Below are 21,469 nucleotides of genomic sequence, written 5' to 3'. Positions count from 1 at the left end.
TTACTTTACCTAGGACTGCTGTGTCTCGGCCCCCAGCTCCCGCCGCGGCGCGGGAAGGTCGCAGAGGACGGGGCACAGGCACGCAAGGTGGCAGTGCCGTCCCGCTGCCTGCCTGTGGCTGCTCCGGCTTCCCAGTCACTTTCTGGCTCATGCCTCCCTGGTCCCCATGAGCGGATCGAGGAAGGTGGTTTGACCTTCTCTCTCTGCCTAGGGCTCACTTCTCTTAGAAATGGGCACTGGGGTTGGAGCAGGGGCATGTCGGCCTTGGGTAGAGAAGGGCCAGTGTCACTGAGTGCAAGCGGCAGCCAGATGTCCCTCCTCCTACTTGTGGCTCCGGTTTAGTGGTTGCTGCTGCTAATTTTTGGTCCTTTCAGCACCACCCTGTCACCTTTTCGGGTTTCCAATTCTTGAGAGGCATGTAGCCTCCTGCCTAGGAGCCTAACCGGCCTAGATTGGTCTCCCAGCCCTGGAGCACTGACTTATAAATAATGGTATATACACGTCTGAGCGTATGAGGCGCCTGCCGGCCGTTTCTCCGGGCGAGCAGCGTGTGTATCCTCTTAGGCCTGCCTTCTAAGCGAATCTCTCCCTCTTCCGATGCAGATGGAGGCAGCTGTGCCGCCCACGACTCCCAGGCCCTTAGCCTGAGCTCTGAGGGCGAGAGTTTCCCCTCGAGCCCCACTGGACACAACTGGGAGATGAATTATCAAGAGGCAGCGATCTACCTCCAGGTGAGCATAGAGAGGAATATACATGTCTATAGGAGCATATACCCCTGTGTGTGTGTGTGTGTGTGTGTGTGTGTGTGTGTGTGTGTGTGTGTTTGCGGACACCCAGTCACATCTGGAAACTTGTTTATCTCAATATTTAAGGTGATAATCTTTGGCTGATGGAATTCTTACAACCTTATAATCCTGTGTATCATTTGAACAGTTTTTACCGAAAATGCATCAGTTTGTTTTTTTTTAAAAAAAGAGTAGAACTGGGATCTCCAGGAGCAGTAGTTTGTGGCTGTTTCTGGCGGGGGGGTTGGGCTGCTGTCCGACTGCCTGCCTTTCCTGCTTTGCAGCCCAGCTGCCCCTCAGACCGACCAAGTTGCTGGTGTACCGGGGTAATTGGCCCCTCGCTGCTTTGAGGGCACCAGGTCCCTGCAGTTTCTTCTCTTCCCAAATTTTATCTGTTAACACTCTCAGCCTCGGGAGCTATGTGCTCAGCGGTTATAGGGCCTCCCAGAGGGTCCTTCTTTCCCTGTGGACTTCCTGCCCCGGGAGCGGAGGCCTGGACGTCACGTACAACTGGCCCCGCCTTCTTATTTTTCTTAATCTTGTTCGTGATCAGCGGCCAGGAAGCACGGCCAGTGTTCTTCTCGGGGGTCTGGATCAGAATCCAGCGACGCGGGTCATATTGCACCCGGTCCTTATTGGTGGAGACCTCGCCCTCCACCTCCTCTGTAGCTCTTCCAAATCCTAGAGTTAAAATCGAGGCCCCACATGTCAGTGGTTTCCTCCAGTCATTCCTGGCTGTCTGTGGGAAGAAATTTCCCCCAAGACTTGCATTTTTTTAGTAACCCAAACCAGAAGCTAGCTCCCCGGGCCACCGTGGGTGTCCCGCAGCCATGGCAGCTGCAGTGGAAACCACAGCCCCGCACAGATCACAGGCCCTGGAGCGAGGCTTGTGAGGCTTGCCCTCTGTCTGACCGCCCGGATATTTGTTTCCTTTGTGGGGCCGCTCCCATCGAGTCTGTGGTTGGCCTTTCTTTCTTGGTGATGAGGGTAGTGACATATCCAGCTTCAGGAAAGTGACTCACTCAAAGCTACTCTGCAAACCACAGCTGAGGTCAGAGCTCCCCACCTCCCAGCTAGTGGGTGGTGACTGGGCTGGGCTGGGGCCCGGAGGAGTGATCTCTTGCAAAAATGGTTCATTCTACCAAACATCTATTAAACACCTGCTATGGGCACCAGATGCTGTCCTAACTGTCTCACAGGAGCCCCGTGAGGAAGGGCTGGTATTCTCTCGTTGACAGCTGGGGAAGAAGAAGCTCTCTCGGGGTGACCCAGGGAGACGTGGGGAAGCTATGATTGTCTACCCCAGGGCCTTTCCCCCCAGATCTTGACATTCTGCAGACACTTCTGAGAGTGAGAACTTGACCTCTAAAGGGATCAGTTATGCTCGGCCCATGTGGCTCAGCAGTTGAGCATTGACTTAGGATCCAGGAGGTCGAGGTTTGATTCCCCTTCAGGGCACATGCCCGGGTTGCGGGCTCGATTCCCCAGTAGGAGGCGTGCAGGAGGCAGCTGGTCCATGGCTGTCATCATCGGTGTTTCTCTCTCTCTCCCTCTCCCTTCCTCTCTCTGAAATCAATAAAGACATTTAAAAAAATAAATAAATAAAGGGATCAGTTGTGCCCACTTCTCTACTTTCTTTCGTTTTTTTGTTAATCTTCACTCGAGGATATTTTTCCTTTTTTTTTTTTTTTTTTTTAGAGTGGAAGGGAGGGGGGAAAGAAAAAGAGAGAGAGAAACATCAATGTGAGAGAGACACTTGATTGGTTGCCTCCCACACGTGCCCGACCAGGGCTTGGGGGTTGAACCTGCAACCCAGGTATGAGCCCTGGACGGCGAATAGAACCCGCGACCCTTAGACCCTTCAGCGCGCCGGCCGGCACTCTAACCACTGAGCAACACCAGCCAGGGCCCACTTCTCGAACTTTCTCTGGACTTCTTATTCGTTGGTTCCTCCTGGTGGTTCTTAGGAAGCAGCAAGTCTTTTAAGCCCCCTCAGCCGGCCAGGGTGCTACTTGACTGGTGCACGGTTTTGTGGCCAGAATACTTTTGACTTTCCATTGCCTTCTGTCTCCGGCCGGAACCTCCCCTTATCCAAGGCCCTCCCTCTCTGCCTGCCCCACGGGGCATCCGTGGTGCTGTGCCTCAGGCCCGCCTGCCCACTGGCTCTTGTTTCTCAGGAAGGTGAGAATAATGACAAGTTCTTCACCCACCCCAAGAACGCCAAAGCGCTGGCGGCCTACCTCTTCGCACACAATCACCTCTTCTACCTGATGGAGCTGTCCACGGCCCTGCTCCTGCTGCTGCTGTCCCTGTGCGAGGCGCCCGCCGTCCCCGCGCTCCGGCTCGGCATTTACGTGCGTGTCCAAGTGGCTGGGGACCACTGCTTTTGGGGGGCGGAGGGGGGGGCGCAAGCACCAGACACCATCACTCAGGCTAATGAAAGCTTGAAAGGGAGCATTCTGGAAGGGGAGACAGTGCGAAAGGATTTAGAACAGACGGGCCCTGGGAGGTCATAGAGGACTCGGGAGCAGCAATGACATTCTGCTCATTCGGGGATGCCTCTGATTGCCTCACTTAGGACCAGCGGCCACACCTTGGCTCCAGGTGGGCAGCACACCTGGTAGCAGCCCCACCCACTCTTTCCAAACTCAGGAAAAGGTGGTCGGGTGTGATCGCCACACGGGCCAGTGATGCCATATCTCCACGCCCTTTGGTTGCAGGTCCACGCGACCCTGGAGCTGTTTGCCCTGATGGTAGTCTTCTTTGAACTCTGCATGAAGCTGCGGTGGCTGGGCCTCCACACGTTCATCCGGCACAAGCGGACCATGGTCAAGGTGACGTGAGCATCTCCTTACAGCATCTTCTCCCATGTCATCTTCAGGCCTGTTTCTTCAGTTCAGTCCCAAATCCCCCCACGCTCAGAAGTGTGACCCTGGGTGTCCATCCTCGCTGTGCTCCCAGCCTTGCAGAGCCATGCTCCAGAGGTCACGCTCGTGCTGACAGTAGCTAACGTGATTCGGAATGTGGGGCGCGCTGAGCACTGGCACAGTAACCTTTGGGGGAGATGCAGCACTATTCCAGGTTCACATCCAGCCAGATAGAGTACGGGATTCAAACCCAGGCCTGGGGGGGTCTCCAAGCCCATGCGCATCTATAACCAGCATCGTACACATTCTCTCTGCGCAACAGAGAGCATGTCAAGTGGCACTTGGCAGTGTAAAAAGCACGCACACTTGTCCAGAGAAAGTGTCCCGGGAATCGGAGATCCAGGTGCGCTGCAGACCTACCTTGGTGGTCCTCATGGTGCACGTCAGGAGAGCCAAATCCAGGGGGTGGGTAGATGTGGCAGGCAGAGTGGCAGTTTTGCTGAGCGAGTACCATCTGAGGAGCTGCCGGGAACATTCCCCTTGGGTGCATCCTCCTGGGACCACACATCTGTGCCACTAGCCCAGGGCTCTTCCCCTGGGGCCACTTGGTGTTGGGGGAGGGTGCTGGAGAGAAGGGACAGGCCTCTTGAGACCAGAGTGGGCAAGTCTGTAGCCAGCCCTGAGTCCAGGGGATTGGGGCTGGGGGGCCGGGTGGAGGAGCTGACGGTGCTCTGTGCCTGTCCGCCCCCAGACCTCCGTGCTGGTGGTGCAGTTCATCGAGGCCATCGTGGTGCTGGTACGGCAGATGTCCCACATGCGCGTGACCCGGGCTCTGCGCTGCATTTTTCTGGTGGACTGTCGGTACTGCGGTGGCGTCCGGCGGTAAGGCCTGGGGGAGGAGCTGCTCAGACAGTCGCTATCATGGCCTGGCCTGGACCCCTGGGCCAGTGGAGCAGGACCCCGTGAGTCAAGTAGCGATAAGATCCGTCCTTCGAATTTTTAGGATCTAAGCACTCTCACTTCCCCCTGCCCTTCAGCCACGCGTAGGGGCAGGTGGCATTCCAGCTGATGTTCAGGTGTCCTGATGCCAGGCCCAGGGCTCTTTCCCAACTTACAGGTTTCTGGGGCTGGCTCCCCTCTCTAAGCACATTATCTGCCCCAATATAACAGCAGCAGCGCCTAAAAGCAGACAACTTGGCGAAAAGTCCACGTGGCTTGGCAGGCTGTGTTGGTACCTCCCCTGAGACCAGGGGCCTGCACTCAAACCAGTCCATGAGCCTAGAGCTAAACTTAGCTTTTCAGACTCCATCCGGAATATCTCTTGGCTGGGGCACTGTGGATAAGAATGGGCTAGCAGTGCATTCTTTGCACCCGTCCTCAAAGCTGGACACAGGTGTCTGAGGACCAGGTGGCCCTGAACTATCTTCATGCACCCCACTTCTCGTGGAAGCCAACCTGTGCCCCCAAGGCCATGCACTTGGCCCCCTGCCGCCCTCTCCCTCTCTTACTGGGCACTCGCCCACTTGGACTCTGTAGGCAGATGGAGGTAGGTGGCTGTTAGTGCTACACCTGCCTCCATTCTCCCTGTCACCCACTGAGTGGAAGTCTTCCAGGACAACCCTAAGTGTGATGTCACAAGCTGGGATGCAATGGTATTTAGTGTTGGGAGTCAGGAGCACCGGGCCCCGGTCTCTATAAGTGCATACCCCACTGAGGAGTCCCAGACAGCGCCCCTCGGGCCCCGCCCCGCCCCAGGCTGCACCTCACCCCTCCTGGCCCCTGTCTCCCCAGCAACCTTCGGCAGATCTTCCAGTCCCTGCCACCCTTCATGGACATCCTCCTGCTGCTGCTGTTCTTCATGATCATTTTCGCCATCCTTGGTGAGTTCCCCACACCCCAGGACCAAGCGGTCTCTAAAAGCAAAGTCCTAGTGGGAGAAACATTTACTTGGACAGTTTTGGAGATTCAGAAAGGTTTTACAAATTATGTAAATACCTATGGGTGAGTTTTGTTTGGTCTAAAAATGTTGAGCCTGCATTTTAAAATCCGATTTTTATACAAAAATACAGACTTCTAGCCTGTTTAATACTAGACCTGATGGTACTAGACTTTTTTAATACTAGACCTGAGGCCACATTTCTGAATAGTTGCGTTTACCCAGTGCCTGGTAGCACCTGCTCCCTTTAGACGGAGCACATGTTCCCCAGAGAGCTGCAGTCCCCACCACTTCCTATTGCTCTCCCTCTGCCCACTGCTCTCATTTACATTTATTGGTCCAATCCTTTGACATCTTTTCAACCTGTTTTCCACTACCTTTTAGGTTTCTACTTGTTTTCCCCTAATCCTTCAGACCCCGTAAGTAATCATGTGTTTTGTCTGTTTTGTCCTTTATGTGAGGCTTTCCCCTCTGACAAGGTGGCTGGACTGACTCCCTGGCTACATGAGGAAGGGAGGCCCTGCCTGGCTTTGCGTCACAGCTTATGGCCCCTGAAAGTCCCCATCACTTTGACTCGAGCCATTTCCTTCCTTGAGCGTTAAGGGGCATGTTTTCTCATCCTGAGAGTCATGTTTCCGGGATAAGATTTGGAACGTGGGAACGTTTCAGAGGTTGCCAAGCTAATTGTGTGCAAACGTGATTCTCGGGGAGGAAAGTCCCAAAGTTAGGTGTCTGCTTCTCTGGGAAGTGTGTTCAGGAAGGCGGAGTCCCCACTCCAGTTTGCTCATCCCTCTGCCACCCCTTAGGGATTCTGCGGGGGGAGGAAGAGCTGGTGGGCTGAGGAGGGGGCGGGGGAAGGGCAGGGCGCACCCTGTCCCAGGTGGTGTGTGCTCCTGGGCTGGCTCCAGCGCTCCTCCCGCCTCCTTTCCTAACAGTACTTCAGCACCCTGGAGAGCAGCATCGTCAGTCTGTTCGTCCTTCTGACCACAGCCAAGTAAGCATGGGCCCTGCTTTGGCTCCTGCCCTCTGCTAGTGCCCAGGGTCTTCTCCTCTCCCCGGCCCAGAATATTCCACGTCTCAGCCCACACAGGTGCTCGGGGCACTTTGGGGAATGGAAGTGGCCTGGAGACTTGGAGCCCAGGAGGTGGGGTGGGGCTGGGGAGGCAGAAAAGAGAGAAGTCCTTAGAGAAGACGGAGGCGGGCAGAGCGGGGCCCTGCGGGTAACACTCCGCACACGCAGCTTCCCGGACGTGATGATGCCGTCCTACTCCCGGAACCCCTGGTCCTGCGTCTTCTTCATCGTGTACCTCTCCATCGAGCTGTACTTCATCATGAACCTGGTGCGTGACCGTGCCCCGTGCTGCGCCAGAGCAGCCTGCGCGGGGCTGGGCGCCTGGGGACGCAAACGGAGGGGCTGCGTCCGCTGGGGGTGGGGGGCCCAGGCTGCAGGCAGATGTCAGGAGGGCACAGGATGGACACAGCCTTCCTGGCCATCGGCCATCGGCCCGAGCTGAACTGGGCGGAGAGCCCAGCATGCCCTTGCCCGCTTCCTTCTCGGCTTATAAAACTGCCCAGCCAGGGGCGAGGTGGAGAGGGAGAGAAGGACCCGGGGAAATGTTACAACAATGTCTTCACGGATCTGAAGAGAGAAAACACGCAAGTGGCAATGCGTGGCCTTCCTCTGCTGCCCCAGGAGGGCCAGGCAGGAGGGGCACCCCAAGCCCCATTCTGGGGCGTGTGGAAAAGCGCCCTCTGGAGACAGGATACACTCCCGACTCCTTGAGGTCCCGCCACGCAGGGCACACACGTCTCTGCTCCTCCCTTGCAGCTTCTGGCCGTGGTGTTCGACACCTTCAATGACATCGAGAAACGCAAGTTCAAGTCTTTGCTGCTGCATAAGCGGACCGCCATCCAGCACGCATACCGCCTGCTCATCAGCGAGCGGGTAGGGAGGGCTGGGGCTTGGTCCCAGCTCCCCCTCCCTTGCCCTGGGCAGCCTCTAAGCAGGACAGCTTTAGGAGGCAGGAGTCCTGTCCTTGGGAGGACAAGAAGGGGCCCGGCGCCTTGGGATCCATGCTGTGCTGGGCACCCGGAGTGGTTGCCCCGAAGGGGAGGGGTGGTCTGGGCTTGATATTCTCCAGTGTTGACACTGCCGTTCTTCCTGTCCCCCAGAGGCCCGCCGGCATCTCCTACAGGCAGTTTGAAGGCCTGATGCGCTTCTACAAGCCCCGGATGAATGCTGGGGAGCGCTACCTTACATTCAAGGCCCTGAATCAGAGCAACACGCCTCTGCTCAGGTAGGAGCGCCGGCCAGGTGGGGGCGCTGTGGCCCAAGGAGGTATTCACGAGAGGGAGCTGGGTGTGCTAAGGCCCTGGGAAGTGGGCGGGCAAAAAGCCTGTTAGAGACTTTAGTTTTCTTCGAGATTCTTATACACATAGACTGTTTTCACCGGGGTTCTTTCTGCAAGTGACAAAAGTCCCGCCCAAATTTAATTCAAGCTGACTTGACAAAAATGGAATATATTGGATCATGAAGTGACTGACCCAGCTGCTAAGAGTGAGGTGGGGCGGTCACATGTGAGCAGATCCACCGGGGGGGGGAGGGGAGACGTGCGTGCACACACACACACACACACACACACACACACCCCTGGCGCAGCCTCAGGGCTGGCCGTGGGATCTCCAGAGGCAGTCTCGCTCTTCTAGACTGCTGATGACCAAACCCTTCTTTTTAATCTGAAAAGAAGCAGGCCAGCCATAGAGACGAGGGTAAGCGAGCTCTGTGTGGGCTGAACTCTCAGCCCATTTGTTCTATTAAGTCCTCTGCTAACAGAGGCTCAGTCCCCATCCAGGTAAGAGTTATAGTAATCCAAGGGGGAGCAAAGGTGTCACTCAGTGTGGACTAAGTGGATTAAGTGTTCATAGCACCTGGAGAAAGAAGATCAAAATGCCTGCAGATGAGAGTCCCCTGGGCGCTGATGTGCTGGGACTCCCAGATGTCCCCTCCCCTTCCCACCTTCACCCCTTAAAGTGACCACAGGCAGGTGAGTGGGAGAAGCGAAGCTCACTGGGAGCATTCTGATTTATTTTTTATTTTTTTGCCTTTTCATGTTGCTGTCGCAGCCTGAAGGACTTTTATGATATCTACGAAGTCACCGCCTTGAAGTGGAAGGTGAGCACACGTGTGAGACCAGAGAGGAAGCAGACAGACAGCTCCACGGGGAGATGAGGCTGAGAGCACCCGAGGTCCAGCTCTTTCCCAAACAGGACAGCTCAGTTCTGGGCACTGCAGGGACACCAGGTGGCCCCAGCTCCCCATCTGCCTGTACACGTGCAATACAGTGTCCTGGTCAAGAGAACCGAATCTCAGACCCCATTCGTCACCCTGTGACATCAGGCCACTTATCTAACTTTTCCCAGGCTTGTCTCACCTGGGAAATGGGCTAACGACAGTTCCGACCTTCAGATTTATTTTCAGGGTTATATAAAAGTAAGGTACATGCATGGCCCAGTTAAATACTCCGTGGTCATTGGCTGGCCTTGTTGTTACTTGGATCCCTGAGTATTTTCACTGTTCCCCAAGTCAGCCTGGTAAGCAGGGAAGGACTGGCTCCCTGGTCCCCAGGGTTAGGTTCTGGTCCTGGGTCTTAACGCCTCTCCTATGGCCCTATCTCCTGGCCAGGCAAAGAAAAATCGAGAACATTGGTTCGATGAACTTCCCAGGACAGCGTTCCTCATCTTCAAAGGTAAGGTTCAACTGAACGCGGCGTCTTGGCAGCTGGGGACAGATGTAGGTTTCCAGAGACCACAGATGAGCATTGTGAGAGCATGCTCAGAGTGTACTTGTGTGTGTGCGTGAATGTGTGAGTGTAAAAGAGACAGAGAGTGTGTGATTACCCCAGCAGGGGAAAAAGTGTTGGACTAGGAGGGAAATTGCTAACTTAAAAACTAAACCAAAAGACATTTGTGGACTATTCATTCATTAAAGAAAATTTACTGAATCTGCTAATTATAGAAAAATGAAAATTTCCCACCCAGAGATAACCATTCATTTTCTAATGCATTTCCTTCTGATGTTGGTTATTTTTTCTACACATTTTAAAAACAGTCATGGGATTACATTATATATCCTGTTCAGAAACCTGCCTTTTTATCTGATAGTATATTTTGCAGTGGTCAGCAGCATTTTGTTCTGTTTTGTCCCAGCTCTGGGTTGCCCAGGCTGCCCCCAGAGCACCTGTTGCCGGTGCAGTTGTGTCCAGATGTCTGAGTGTCGCTGGCAGAACAGGCCCTTCCCTTTTCACCCCTGGCATAAATACCTGGTTGCTTACACGCATGAACTCCGTAGTAGGGGATGTGTATGTACTTGCATATGAAAACTTACATGCTAACATCTCCTCTCTTCCAATAGGAATTAATATCCTCGTGAAGTCCAAAGCCTTCCAGTATTTCATGTGTAAGTGTGAGCTGTCAAAGCCCTGGGCCCCTTCCCTCCCAAGTCTCAGTCTTTCCAAGGTGAGAGGCCAGAGGTCAGTCCTGCAGCCAGTCCTGGTTTTGACGCTTCATTGTGGACAATTCCCAACATGTATAAAAGTGGGGAGAACAGCCCAGCCAGTGTGGCTCAGTGGTTGAGCATCGACCTGTGATCCAGGAGATTGCGGTTCGATTCCCTGCCAGGGCAATTTAAAAAAAGAAACTGGGGAGAATATAATGAACATCCATGCACCTACCCATCACCCAGCTTAAACAATTATCACCAAGTGGCCAGTCTTTTCTTATGCATCTCTAACCTCACTCCAGCTCAGTATGCACTCTCCAGACCTGAATTTTTTTTTTTTAATGTTTTTATTGGTTTTTAGACAGGAAGGGAGAGGGAAAGAGAGACAGAAACATCGATGAGAGAGAAACATCATCGATTGGCTGCCTCCTGCACGCCCCCCACTGGGGATTGAGCCCAAAACCCAGGCATGTGCCTTGACCGGGAATTGAACCTGCCACCTTTCACTGCATGGGATGATCTGAGCCACACCGGCCAGGGCATTGTGCAGTCATTTTAAAGTTAGACATCTCTAAGGAAAAACAAATATTTCCAATACTCAAACCCTTTGTATATTGTCCATGGTCTATACTGACTTAGAATAATCTATAGGTTTTCCTGAAACATCTAAACCGGTTCCCCTACAGCGACATGGAGGGTGTTTTTAGAAATCCATAGCTGTTTCTCAGCGAAACCACCAGTTGATTTAGCTCATATGGTAAAAGCACTAAGTGGAAGGCAGTCACCTGTCACATGGGCTTGTGGAGCTGCCCAGAAATTAACCAGGGGCTGCAGGTGTGGCCTGTAGACGTTCATGCCCGCCTGCACTTTCTCTGACGCTGTGGGCCTGTCTGTTGCAGACTTGGTGGTGGCGGTCAATGGGGTCTGGGTCCTGGTGGAGACGTTCATGCTGAAAGGTGAGCCGGCTGGGGGCCTGGCCTGGCCTGCGGGCCCGCCTGGCCCGCCTCTTGAGCTGCTGCCTCTGTCCTGCAGGCGGGAACTTCTTCTCCAAGCACGTGCCCTGGAGTTCCCTCGTCTTTCTCACCAGTAAGTCTCCGGTGTGGCTTTGCCAACCGGCTTGTCATAAACACTGGCTGGGAGAACTGTCGTTTGGTTTAGGACCTCCTGGCTCTGAAACAGGGAAGCTTGACGAGAAGGGAGCAGAAATTGAGTCTGATTCCATCCCACCCCTGTTTCAAACTCTTCCATGGTTCTCTGTCTTCCAGATTAAATCTCTGTCCTGGGTGTGCTCACATCCCCTGGCCTCACGGGGTCCCTTCCGCCTTCTCTTTGGCCTCTTTGGCCAGTAGCGCCACTTGTGCCCCCCAACCCCCGCAGCCCTCCTGAACAGTGTCACACTCCCAAGTGCCCCATACCCCTCCTTACCACAGGGCCTTTGCACGGGCTGTTTCCTCTGCCTGACCAACATCCCTCCTCCTCTTATATCCCTGAGCACAGTGGTGTCCTCACCTGCTCACAGTCTTTCCTCCCATCTGCACCGCAAGCCCAGTTGGAGTGAGCACTCACTGTGTTCACCTCTACATGCCCAGCACCCAACACAATGCCTGGAACAGAAGAGGGGCAGGGAATTCCTGTTGGGTGGACAGAGGGGTGGCTGGGCTGTTCCCAGAGAGGGGGAGGGGAGGCCTCTGTTCTTAGCAAGTTGCCCCAGCAGGTGGGCCAGGCCCTCTCCTGGAGCCCGCACTCCCAGCATGGGCGCTGGGTGTGAGGTGACTGTCTGGAGGGCTTGCTGCCTGCGGGGGAGGCTGGAGACCTCGGAAGGTTCTCCGAGAGGAAACTGAGCCAGGCCAAGTGTGGGAGGCCATGGAAGGACCGCTGCTAACGCCTGCTCCCGTTCACAGTCTACGGGGTGGAGCTGTTCCTAAAGGTCGCCGGCCTGGGCCCCGTGGAATACCTGTCCTCCGGCTGGAACCTGTAAGTGGAGAGCGGCCTTCTTAACCCCGTCACAGAGGTCAATGGAGGTGGCCCGCCCCTCCCCACACTCCCACAGCATGCACGCCGTGTCTGCAGTCACAGAAGGGAGGCACAAGGACAGGTCACGGCCTTTCTCTGCCTGTGACTCTGGGACTTCCCGGGGGCAGGCTCTGGTCTTACTTTCAGGCCACCCATGCCAGCCCGTCCTGCACACGGCCCTGAGGGTCCTGAGGCCCATGGACTCTTCCTGAGCCCTTTACCTCCACCCCACCCCTAACACAGCTGAACTCTTTTCTGTAAAAACCATGATGCCCACAGAGAAGGGAGCCCCACTGCCTCGCCAGGGCCCTCCTCCCCATCCCACTGAGATCTCAGGAGGTCGCTTACTGCCCGTTAACGTGAACTCACCCATGAAATCAGGCCGCACTCACGAGGTCTGAGAGGGAAACAAGTTAATGAGCAGAAAAGAGTCCACAGGACAGTCCGGGGCTCAGTGTGTGTCTGTAGGGGAGAGGGGCCCTCTGCCCTGATCGGGGCTCGCTGGTCTCCAGATGGGAGCCTACCTGCCAACCCTGCCCCTCCCTCAGGGACCTCATTAGGGCAGGCAGCCACCTGTGTAACCGATGTCTGTGGTTAGACCAGGGCAGGACTTCCCGACCCCCAAGATGTGAGCTGTGATGGCACCTGGCCACAGCAACCTTGGACACCCCAGGGTGGCAGGAAGCTGCATCCCGCCTGGCTGGCCATGGGCCCCTGCTGGGCATGCTCTTGCTTTTGCGGCGGTTGGCATGTGGGACCCTTGGAAGGGCGAGCCGAGACGGGGCCGGGATGCCGGCTGTGGTGAGGGACGCCAGGTGGCCCCATGGACGGCTCCCCCTCTCCCTCTCCCTCCCAGGTTCGACTTCTCCGTCACAGCATTCGCCTTCCTGGGACTGCTGGCTCTGGCCTTCAACATGGAGCCCTTCTACTTCATAGTGGTCCTGCGTCCTCTCCAGCTGCTGAGGTGACAGGGGCAGGGCTGGGGTGGGGACAGACGGGCAGGAGGAGGGTGGGAAAAGCCTGGGGATGGTCTGGGAAGTGACCAGAAGGAGCCAGAAGACTCCCAAGCCTGGGGTCAGAGACCGCAGTGCCCCCTGCAGAAGCACCCAGGGCCACTGTCTCATGTCACCGGGACCAGTCACCTCTCACTATGGAAGAGAAACACGGCTCGGGTGAACTTGGCCCAGGTGCCGACCGCTGCGGCCACAGAAACGCACGTGGTCGCCATCACAAACAGAAGGCACAGCCTCTGAGGGCCCAAAGGGACTTTTGAGGGCCCCCCCTTTGCTTTTCTGGAGCAGCCTCTAGTCAAAAAAAGCCCTCACTTGGTCTCGCCTCTTTCCCAGGGACCGTTATGGGGACTCAGTAAAGCGTGGCTCTGGGACGGTGTCCCTCACAGCCGAGGGACCTTAAGCTCTTCGTCCTCAGGAGCCTGGGTTTCTTCCCGACTATCCAGCTCCGATCTCACACGTGTCCATCACCCCGCCCCGTCGCTCCTGGAGGAGAGGGGGAGGTGTGGGGTGGGCCCGGGGCTGCGTCTCTGTGGGGGAACCTGCTGCCATGCCCGGTGGGGGTGGCCCGGCCGGGCAGACGTCGGCTTCTCCCCCCTCCACCGCTGCGCTTTCTTTACCGATGAGCCGCCACGCTCCGGGCTCCTCTGTTCCCTCCTCTCTCGGGTGCCGCGCTGCCTTGAGCAAGGCCTCCGCTGCCCCGAGCCTCCTCGCTGCATCTGTGAGCCGTGGTGAGCAGCCACGTTGCTCCGGCCTCGCCCGAGGGGGACACACAGCACGGCTCTGCGCCCCTTTGGGGACGGGCCTGTCCAGCCCCGGTGTCCTGGGTGATGGCGGACGGAGGGCCCTGGCCTGCCGTCTGCACGGTGCCGTGGAAGGCAGGGCCGCGGCCGCATCCTGCGTCTGAAAGTCACCCGGCCTCCTTCCCTCGCTCAGGCTGTTCAAACTGAAAAAGCGTTACCGCAACGTGCTGGACACCATGTTCGAGCTGCTGCCCCGGATGGCCAGGTACTACCCTGCCTCTGGGCCCCAGGGCCAGCCGTCCTGCGGCTTGTGCCCCCTAGGGGCGGGCACCTGGGCGGTAGAGGGGGGAGAGGAAGAGTCCCGGAAAGGACTGGAATCGAGGGTCTGCTGGGTCTTCAAGGAGGCTGAGCTCTTGGCCACCACAGGTCTCCCTGGCTCCATGTCCCTCCACTGACTTGTCTGAGCTATTTAGTAGGGAGGGCAGGGAGCTGTCAACTCACTTACCACCTGTGTCTGCGTTCACAGGTAAGGGGTCACCTGTGAGTCTGCCTTCACAGGTAAGGGGTGAATCTCTGGTCAAGGGGCATCTGTTCAGAGAGTCCTCCTTCGAGCCGTTTTTTACCCCAGACCTGAATCACGAGGCCCCCTCCCTGCAGGCACTTCCCAGCCAGTGAACCTGGCAAGGGGCATCCTCTCCACCAGTCAGCTCGGGGGTCCGAGGAGGCCGGGCTGCCGGAGGAGGCGGGCTCCCCCCGGGCCCTGGTTCACCCTGGCCTCTGCCCCTCCTCCCCAGCCTGGGCCTCACGCTGCTCATCTTCTACTACTCCTTCGCCATTGTGGGCATGGAGTTCTTCTGCGGGATCCTGTACCCCAACTGCTGCAAGTGAGTTCGCTGCGGGGCCCCTGGTCGGCCCAGTCCCGGCCCCTGTACCTCCAGAGAATCAGAGCCCGGGCGGGCACTCCCACCTCCCCGCGGCCCAGTGCACCCTCCTTGGCCTCAGGGTCCTCAGGGGCACCCCTGTCCAAGCCACAGCACCCTTGAAAGCCCCGGGAACCACCTTGCTTTGATTTCAGGGCTCAGTTCAGTGCAGTAGTTAAGTGAGGGGCCTGGAAGCAGAGAGCTGTCTGCAGTGAGGACATCTGAGCAGTTTCCCTGTCCCCCCGGCAGGGACCAGGAGCCACACTCCAACCAGGCCTCCATCAGCTTACTCTTTGGGCCGAGGGCTTCGGGCCTCTCGAGAACCAAGTGTGGCCTGGAGCCTGAGGCCCATGGCTTCCTTCTGTGTCTCTCTAGGGGCGGCTGGGGACCTGGGCAGACACGTTAACCAGGGGTGACCAATTAGAATAAGACAGACACTTGTGAGAATGTCTGTGGGGACAGGGATAGAGTGGGGAGCCAGACCCCCATGACCTCTCCCTCCCTGCCACCAGGATGAAAGCATTGTCCTCCGCCTTTAACTCCCTATCCAGTTTTCCCTTTATTATTTGGTCCTTATGGCCTTGAGCACTGGGAAAGAAACACCTTCTGGAGCCACTGGTAGCTATTTCGAGTGTCAGGCTGAGCTCGGAACCAGCAGCCTAGGATAGTGGGTCACAGGCTTTCACCAGGGCAGCCACTTAAAAGTGCAAACTCCAGACCCCACCCTGCAAATCTGGCGCAGTGTGTGCCTGGCAAGAGGCTCAGGACCTGCCTTCTGAGCAAGCTCCCTGGGGGCCCAGGACCAGGCTTGCAGAGCCACAGGCATGGATTTGAACAGATGAACCATAAAGAATTTAAATAAAAGTAGCAAATCAGCTCCCAGAACCGAGGCAGCAGCCTGTCAGGACACCTGGCCAGGTGCCAGAGGGAGCCTGACAAGGAGCTTTCCCCTCCCTGGGTTGCTGTCCCTCAGCCGGCCTCGAGCAGATCCCAGGTGGGGGTCCTGAGGGGCACAGTCTCCTCTTCCCAGCAGTGTCTCCCGAGAGTGGCTCAGAGGGCGGAGGCCTGTCCAGCAGCAGAGAGATGCCAAGTGGAGGTGGATAAGGGGGGGCAAGCCTGGGGGGCAGGTGAGAGCTGGAGGGCTGGGCAGGAACCCAGGCTGGGTCAGGACAGCGCCAGTCAGACCTTGGTTTGCTTAAATATTTTGTTCTCTGTCGAGGTGACCAGTTGTGTCGTGACCGTCCCTTCTGCCCCTTTGTCTCCCTGCCAGTACAAGCACAGTGGCAGATGCCTACCGCTGGCTCAATCACACCGTGGGCAACAGGACCGTGGTGGAGGATGGCTACTATTATCTCAATAATTTTGACAACATCCTGAACAGCTTTGGTGAGTGCAGAAATCTCAGGCGGGACACTCCCTGGGCCTTTGTCACCTCAGGTCCCAGAGGTGGTAGAGCAGGGCTGTCTGCGGCCTGTCCCGCCAGCACCCAGGATCTCTGGAGAGAGGCCACTTGAAACTGACTTTGAAAGAGTGGGTCTGATCACGATCTTTTTCTTTCCCCTTCCCTTTGGCAGTGACCTTGTTTGAGCTCACAGTTGTCAACAACTGGTACATCATCATGGTAAGGACCTCAGTCAGCTCCCGGGGGGCATCTTTCCACCATCCTCTGAGGCCAGCTCCGGGTCTCCCCTGGCCCAGTGTGGGGTACATTGCTCTCCCCATTCCCTGCAGAGGGTAACTTCCTGGAGCACAAAGGGTTGGCGATCTACCGGGGGGCCACCATGTGGGCTCAGGGGCCACCCCTTGGCTGGACTTGGCTTTTGTCCCTGCTCCCCACACATCCCCCAGCAGCCAGGAGATGCCAGTCAGCCTCTGGTCTGTGTCCTTCTGCTCCACCATGGGAGAGACTTTTCAATCCAGAAGCATTGTGGCAGCGGTCGTTGTTGGGTTTTATTTAAATTCCTCAAACTCTTCCAAATGCCATCCCTGCTTGGGACAGACTGTTAGTCTCTGGGGACCATTCAGGCCTATGCAGCATAGAGGAATTTTTAGACCCAAGGGACCGAGATCCCCCTCCTGTGTCTCCCACAACCAAAGGCAAATCAGGGACGGTTCTGTGAAAATCCTGGCCGTGTAGGGGCCATGGAACAGCCCCAGTGGACAGTGACTTCCCCCCACACACCTCCCCCCCAGGCAGTCGCTCACTGGCTGCTTCCCTGTGTCTCCAGGAAGGTGTCACCTCCCAGACCTCCCACTGGAGCCGCCTGTACTTCATGACCTTTTATATCGTGACCATGGTAGGTCCGGGGCCACAGGTGCCCGTCCTGAGTCCCCAGCCGCCCCTGCTCAGTGGGCAGCAGCTCGGGGGAGGGAGGACAGGGCCTGGGACACGTCTGAGCGGCTCTCCTGGTGGGTGGGGGGCCCCGAAGCAGCTCACCCCCCCCCTCCTATCTCTCTAACTCCCCTCTCTGCCCGCCAGGTGGTGATGACCATCATCGTCGCCTTCATCCTCGAGGCCTTTGTCTTCCGAATGAACTTCAGCCGCAAGAATCAGGACTCAGAAGGTCTGTGCAGGGAGCAGGAGCATTGGCTGTCCGGCGGTCCGCTTATGGGCTGTCTGACAGCTCAGCTTATGTATGTGGCTTATCTTTCGGGATCTCTCATTCCCGTTGATGTTCAGATGTTTGACGACAGACACATGCTCTTGATCTCATTTTTAAAATAGAAACAATACATGTCACAGTTTAAGAAAAATCACAGAGCAGAGCCAGGCTTCTTGTGGGCAGAGCAGCTGTCCTGCCTCCCAGAGACTTCTCGCTCTTGGCTTTCTCCACGTTTCTAAGAACATGTTCCCACCACAGTTCTGGACTTACAGGGTGGGAACCCTGCGGACTGCAGAGCCCGTAGCGCTTCCTCTGCAGCTTGGTGATCCCGGCTCTCACAGTTGCCTCGAGTCTCCCAGGTTGCATAGCTTTCTGCACCCTGGCCCTCCATTCTCTCCAGATTCTCCCTCAAGACTGCCACATACCTGTTACTGCTTGTTCCCAAGTCTCTGTCGTGTCAGGCTGGCTGACCCTTTTCTTTTTGCTCGGAGACTCCCTCCCGAAACCCTCTGTCCCCTGCAAGCCGCTGGCCTGACCGTGGATCCTCACCCCCACAGCAGAGGGAGGGGAAGGGGTGAGATGCCCCACGGCAGGCAGGAGAAGGAGACTTAGGACCCCTGCAGGAGCAGCGGGAGGATGGTTAACCCAGCACAGGCCAGAAGGGGATTCTGAGCCCAGGCTCCCTGCCCCCCCGTAGTTGACGGTGGCATCGTCGTCGAGAAGGAAATCTCCAAGGACGAGCTGCTCGCTGTCCTCAAGCTGTACCGAGAAACGCAGGGAGCGGCCTCGGATGTCTCCCGGCTGCTCAAGATCCTCTCCCAGATGGAGAGAAACGAGGTGAGGGGCACGCCTGGGGAGGGCAGGCTGTAGCTGAGTCCCTCCCCCACCGTCCATCCTTTCAAGCTTTGGCGACACTTTTGGGTGGCGTCGTAGCAAAAGCCAGAGGAGCGGGCCAGGCCCGTGCAGCGGGTGGGTGCCAGGGCCCGGCACCGTGGAGCCTGCAGCCTCCGCTCTTCCACAGCAAACCACCGTGGTGTTTCTGGGACGGAGATCGAGGACCAAAAGCGACCTGAGCCTGAAGATGTACCAAGAGGAGATTCAGGTAGGAGCGCCCCTGACCGCGCCCCAGCCAGGCGTTCGCCCGGAAGTGGCCCCCCTGCTGCCGAGCTGGGGCTGCGCTCGGCCCCTCCGTGCATCAGCGAGCGGGAAGGTTGGCAGGATCACAGGCTGGGACCACTACCAGTGGTGCCCAGATTCAGGTTTGGGGGTGCCTTCGGGGCTCAGCCTTGAACCCCTCACCCCGTTCCCCTGGGTAGGCGCCTCCCGTCTGGTCTTTCACGTCACGGCCACTTGCGCCTTCTCAGAACCTCAGCTTCCTGCTCTGAAGTGCGCACAGTAGGAGACATAACAGGCAGAGGGAGGGGGGCCGCGGCGAGCAGGAGGGAGGACATGGCCTCTTCCAGGTCCAGCGGACGTGGCCCGTAGGAACGAGGTGGTGTCCTTCCCTCTGGCCTCTGCCTCTCTGTCCACTCCCGGCCTCAGTTTCCCCTCCGTAAGATGAAGGGGCACAGAATTAGGCCATCTCGGTATTTTTTAAGCTCTAAAGTTCTATGATTCAGATTCTTTCAAAACATGGTGTATTTTTTAATTCCTTAATCACCTGAAAAATGTCAGACGACGGCCGTAGGCAGGTGAGCTGTTTAAATTTTCTCAAGCTGCTCTCACAGCAGCGTTGGAGGGAGTCAGAAGAGGCCCCTTCACCGCTGGGTGGGGCTGACAGTCCCCCAGCCCCTGCGGGCAGAGCAGGCCGGGGAGGCGCAGGGCAGCTGGAAGGGGTGCAGCCGGCTCAGCCCCGTCCCCCTGTGCTCTAGGAGTGGTATGAGGAACACGCCCGCAAGCAGGAGGAGCAGCTCCACGACAGCGACGGCCACCTCCCCGCCTCCCAGCAGCCCCTGGGCAGCCGCCAGCGCTCCCAGACCATCACCTAACCCAGCTCGCGAAAGCCATCTCTTCTATGCAATAACACAATAGTATTATTTTCCTACGATGTATCGAAATAATATGTGTGTATATACATATGCACATATTCATATATATGCACATATTTATATGGAGACAAAGGAGAAGACAGACAAGATGGGGTTCGGTTTGTAACCACCTTGCCCCGTTTTCCGGGACCATGGAAGTCGGTGTGCTCTGGGGGGCAGTCGGGCCCCTAGGAGCTCTTCCTAACAAAGCTCGGGAGGGATCTCCCCAGGCCACACCCACACGCAGAGGGGCTCTCGAGAGGCTAACTTCCCCCAGGGCCCCATCAGGGTTTCTGTCTCTTGCTTCAGGGACAAAACCACTTATGAAGAAAAGAACCCACGTCCTCGGGGTTCATGTTTCGTTATATGGTAATGTAATAGGGTGGTGCTTTGGGGGACCTGTGCCTGGGAACTGAAAGAGGCCTACAGGGTGAGATTGTACCAGGTGGTCAGGTCTCAGCCCGTGTCATGTCCTGGCTCTGTGAGCCCTCTGTCCCACATCCCTTTCGGTTTGGTTTCTACTCTCGTTGCTGAAAATCCTAACGTGGCCTGGTGTGGACCCCAGGCCCAGCACAGGGAGGAAAGCCAGTGAGAGGCCAGCCGACAGCTGCCGCCCCGGGCCCATTCCTGCAACGGGCTTTCTCCACTAAGTCCCTTCTGCTTGCGATTGTCCTGTCCAGGCAAGAAGACATGCTGGTTAATTCAGGGTTCTGCTGGAGACGACACTGATCCTTCACATGTGTGCATTAGGTTCCGCTGCTGGGACCCAAGTGAAGAGCCGATGCCCCACAGGCCTGTGGCTGAACCCCAGGGTCTCACCGGGTGGGGTGGTTGGTACAGAAGCAGGTTCGAGGGAACCCACAGTTCCCCTGGTAGCATGGGGAGTTCTCCGAGATCAGTGTGATCAGGGCAGGACCCCCTCCCTACCCCCCCCCCCCCCCCGCCACTGGGCATCCCGGTCCAACCCCAGCTCTCCAGCTGCCTCCACAGCCTCCTGTGACTTAGGGGGGGGGCAGTAAGAGGGTCCCCTTGCCATGTCCTCTTCCCAGCAGGGCAGCACGCAATCCCGGGGGTACAGTACCCAGCTCCCCATGCCCTCCCCCCCGCACCATCTGTGAGGTGGAGCCCGACCCCCCCCCACACACACCCCATAGCCAAGGCTGCACAGCTCTGCCCCTTGCCCAGGAGGAGAGTGGGCATTTTTTTGTTTTTAAAGCACAGCCCTTTGGGGGCGAGGAAATCACTGGGAACCAGATTCCCACAGAGGCTGACAGTGTCCTCTGTCTCCAGAGAGCCACCGGCCAGAACCCCTTCCCCTCTCAAGAAATTTCATTTGCACAACTGGGTGCCTTGTAAGCTTTTGTGTACTGAAGCGGGAATTTTGGAAGCAGGGGTCCCACCTGAGCCTCTGAGACCTCTGTCTAGTTCCTTTTGCCCCCAGGGGCTATAAACCTGGGAGGGGCACCAGGGTCCTTGAGGCCCCCAGGGTGAGGGCTGACACCAGGAAGGGGCGGGTCTAGGCTAGTCCTCCTAACCCTGTCCCACAGCCTCGGCAGGTTGTTCCTCAGACTTGCACGTAGGTTCAGGGAGCGGGTGTGACTCAGGGCTGAGCTCTGAGGGACCTAGGACACCATCCAGTTTAGATGCCCCCTCACCTCCCACATCATAGCCAAGTGAAACCAGGCTGAGACTCGCCCACTTGCCCTGGGTTCGGACAACCCCTTTGTGGCTGTGCCCCTCCTCGCGCCCCTCCCCCCACCCAGCCTTACTCCACACCAAGCGACAATCATTTTGTACCGACAGCGGGAACAGCCCTGTGAGGTTTTGTACATCGGTGATTTGTTACCTACAATACCCACTGTGTCTCCGGACTTCTGGCATATTAATAATAAAAGAGCCTCTGCTTTGTAAGTGTGGCTGCTGCCTCGTGATGTCTGCCAGGTGCCACTCCTAGCTTCTGGTGTCGTGGGGGATGCAGGGAGGCCCCATCCATGGCCGTTCCTGACCCCGGCTCAGCCCCATCCCTAGATGTGCCCAGAAGCCAACATATCAGGCCCAAGAGCCCTG

At 57.1% G+C, this 21,469-nt stretch overlaps 1 protein-coding gene across 1 annotated transcript in view; it reads left to right on the top strand.

Moving 5' to 3' along the window:
- Positions 1-21,312, top strand: part of TPCN1 (two pore segment channel 1) — a 38,528-nt gene extending 17,216 nt beyond the window's left edge. Inside the window, exons 3-28 of the mRNA XM_081122893.1 lie at positions 604-731; positions 2,963-3,139; positions 3,506-3,619; positions 4,404-4,534; positions 5,444-5,532; positions 5,973-6,007; positions 6,524-6,582; positions 6,829-6,928; positions 7,417-7,533; positions 7,761-7,885; positions 8,712-8,760; positions 9,271-9,334; positions 10,000-10,044; positions 10,986-11,042; positions 11,119-11,172; positions 11,988-12,060; positions 12,956-13,063; positions 14,046-14,117; positions 14,647-14,736; positions 16,043-16,158; positions 16,347-16,393; positions 17,001-17,069; positions 17,252-17,336; positions 18,073-18,212; positions 18,397-18,477; positions 19,247-21,312. Coding sequence (XP_080979019.1) covers positions 604-731; positions 2,963-3,139; positions 3,506-3,619; positions 4,404-4,534; positions 5,444-5,532; positions 5,973-6,007; positions 6,524-6,582; positions 6,829-6,928; positions 7,417-7,533; positions 7,761-7,885; positions 8,712-8,760; positions 9,271-9,334; positions 10,000-10,044; positions 10,986-11,042; positions 11,119-11,172; positions 11,988-12,060; positions 12,956-13,063; positions 14,046-14,117; positions 14,647-14,736; positions 16,043-16,158; positions 16,347-16,393; positions 17,001-17,069; positions 17,252-17,336; positions 18,073-18,212; positions 18,397-18,477; positions 19,247-19,363 — 2,342 coding nt within the window. The 3' untranslated portion in view covers positions 19,364-21,312. The remainder of the gene's footprint in view (positions 1-603; positions 732-2,962; positions 3,140-3,505; positions 3,620-4,403; positions 4,535-5,443; positions 5,533-5,972; positions 6,008-6,523; positions 6,583-6,828; positions 6,929-7,416; positions 7,534-7,760; positions 7,886-8,711; positions 8,761-9,270; positions 9,335-9,999; positions 10,045-10,985; positions 11,043-11,118; positions 11,173-11,987; positions 12,061-12,955; positions 13,064-14,045; positions 14,118-14,646; positions 14,737-16,042; positions 16,159-16,346; positions 16,394-17,000; positions 17,070-17,251; positions 17,337-18,072; positions 18,213-18,396; positions 18,478-19,246) is intronic.
- Positions 21,313-21,469: the final 157 nt, after the last annotated feature.

The sequence above is a fragment of the Miniopterus schreibersii genome (genome assembly GCF_964146895.1).
Source record: "Miniopterus schreibersii genome assembly, chromosome: 20".
NCBI classification, from domain to species: domain Eukaryota; kingdom Metazoa; phylum Chordata; class Mammalia; order Chiroptera; family Miniopteridae; genus Miniopterus; species Miniopterus schreibersii.
Note: the sequence above shows the minus strand (reverse complement) of the source record. Positions and strands in the feature narration are given on the sequence as shown.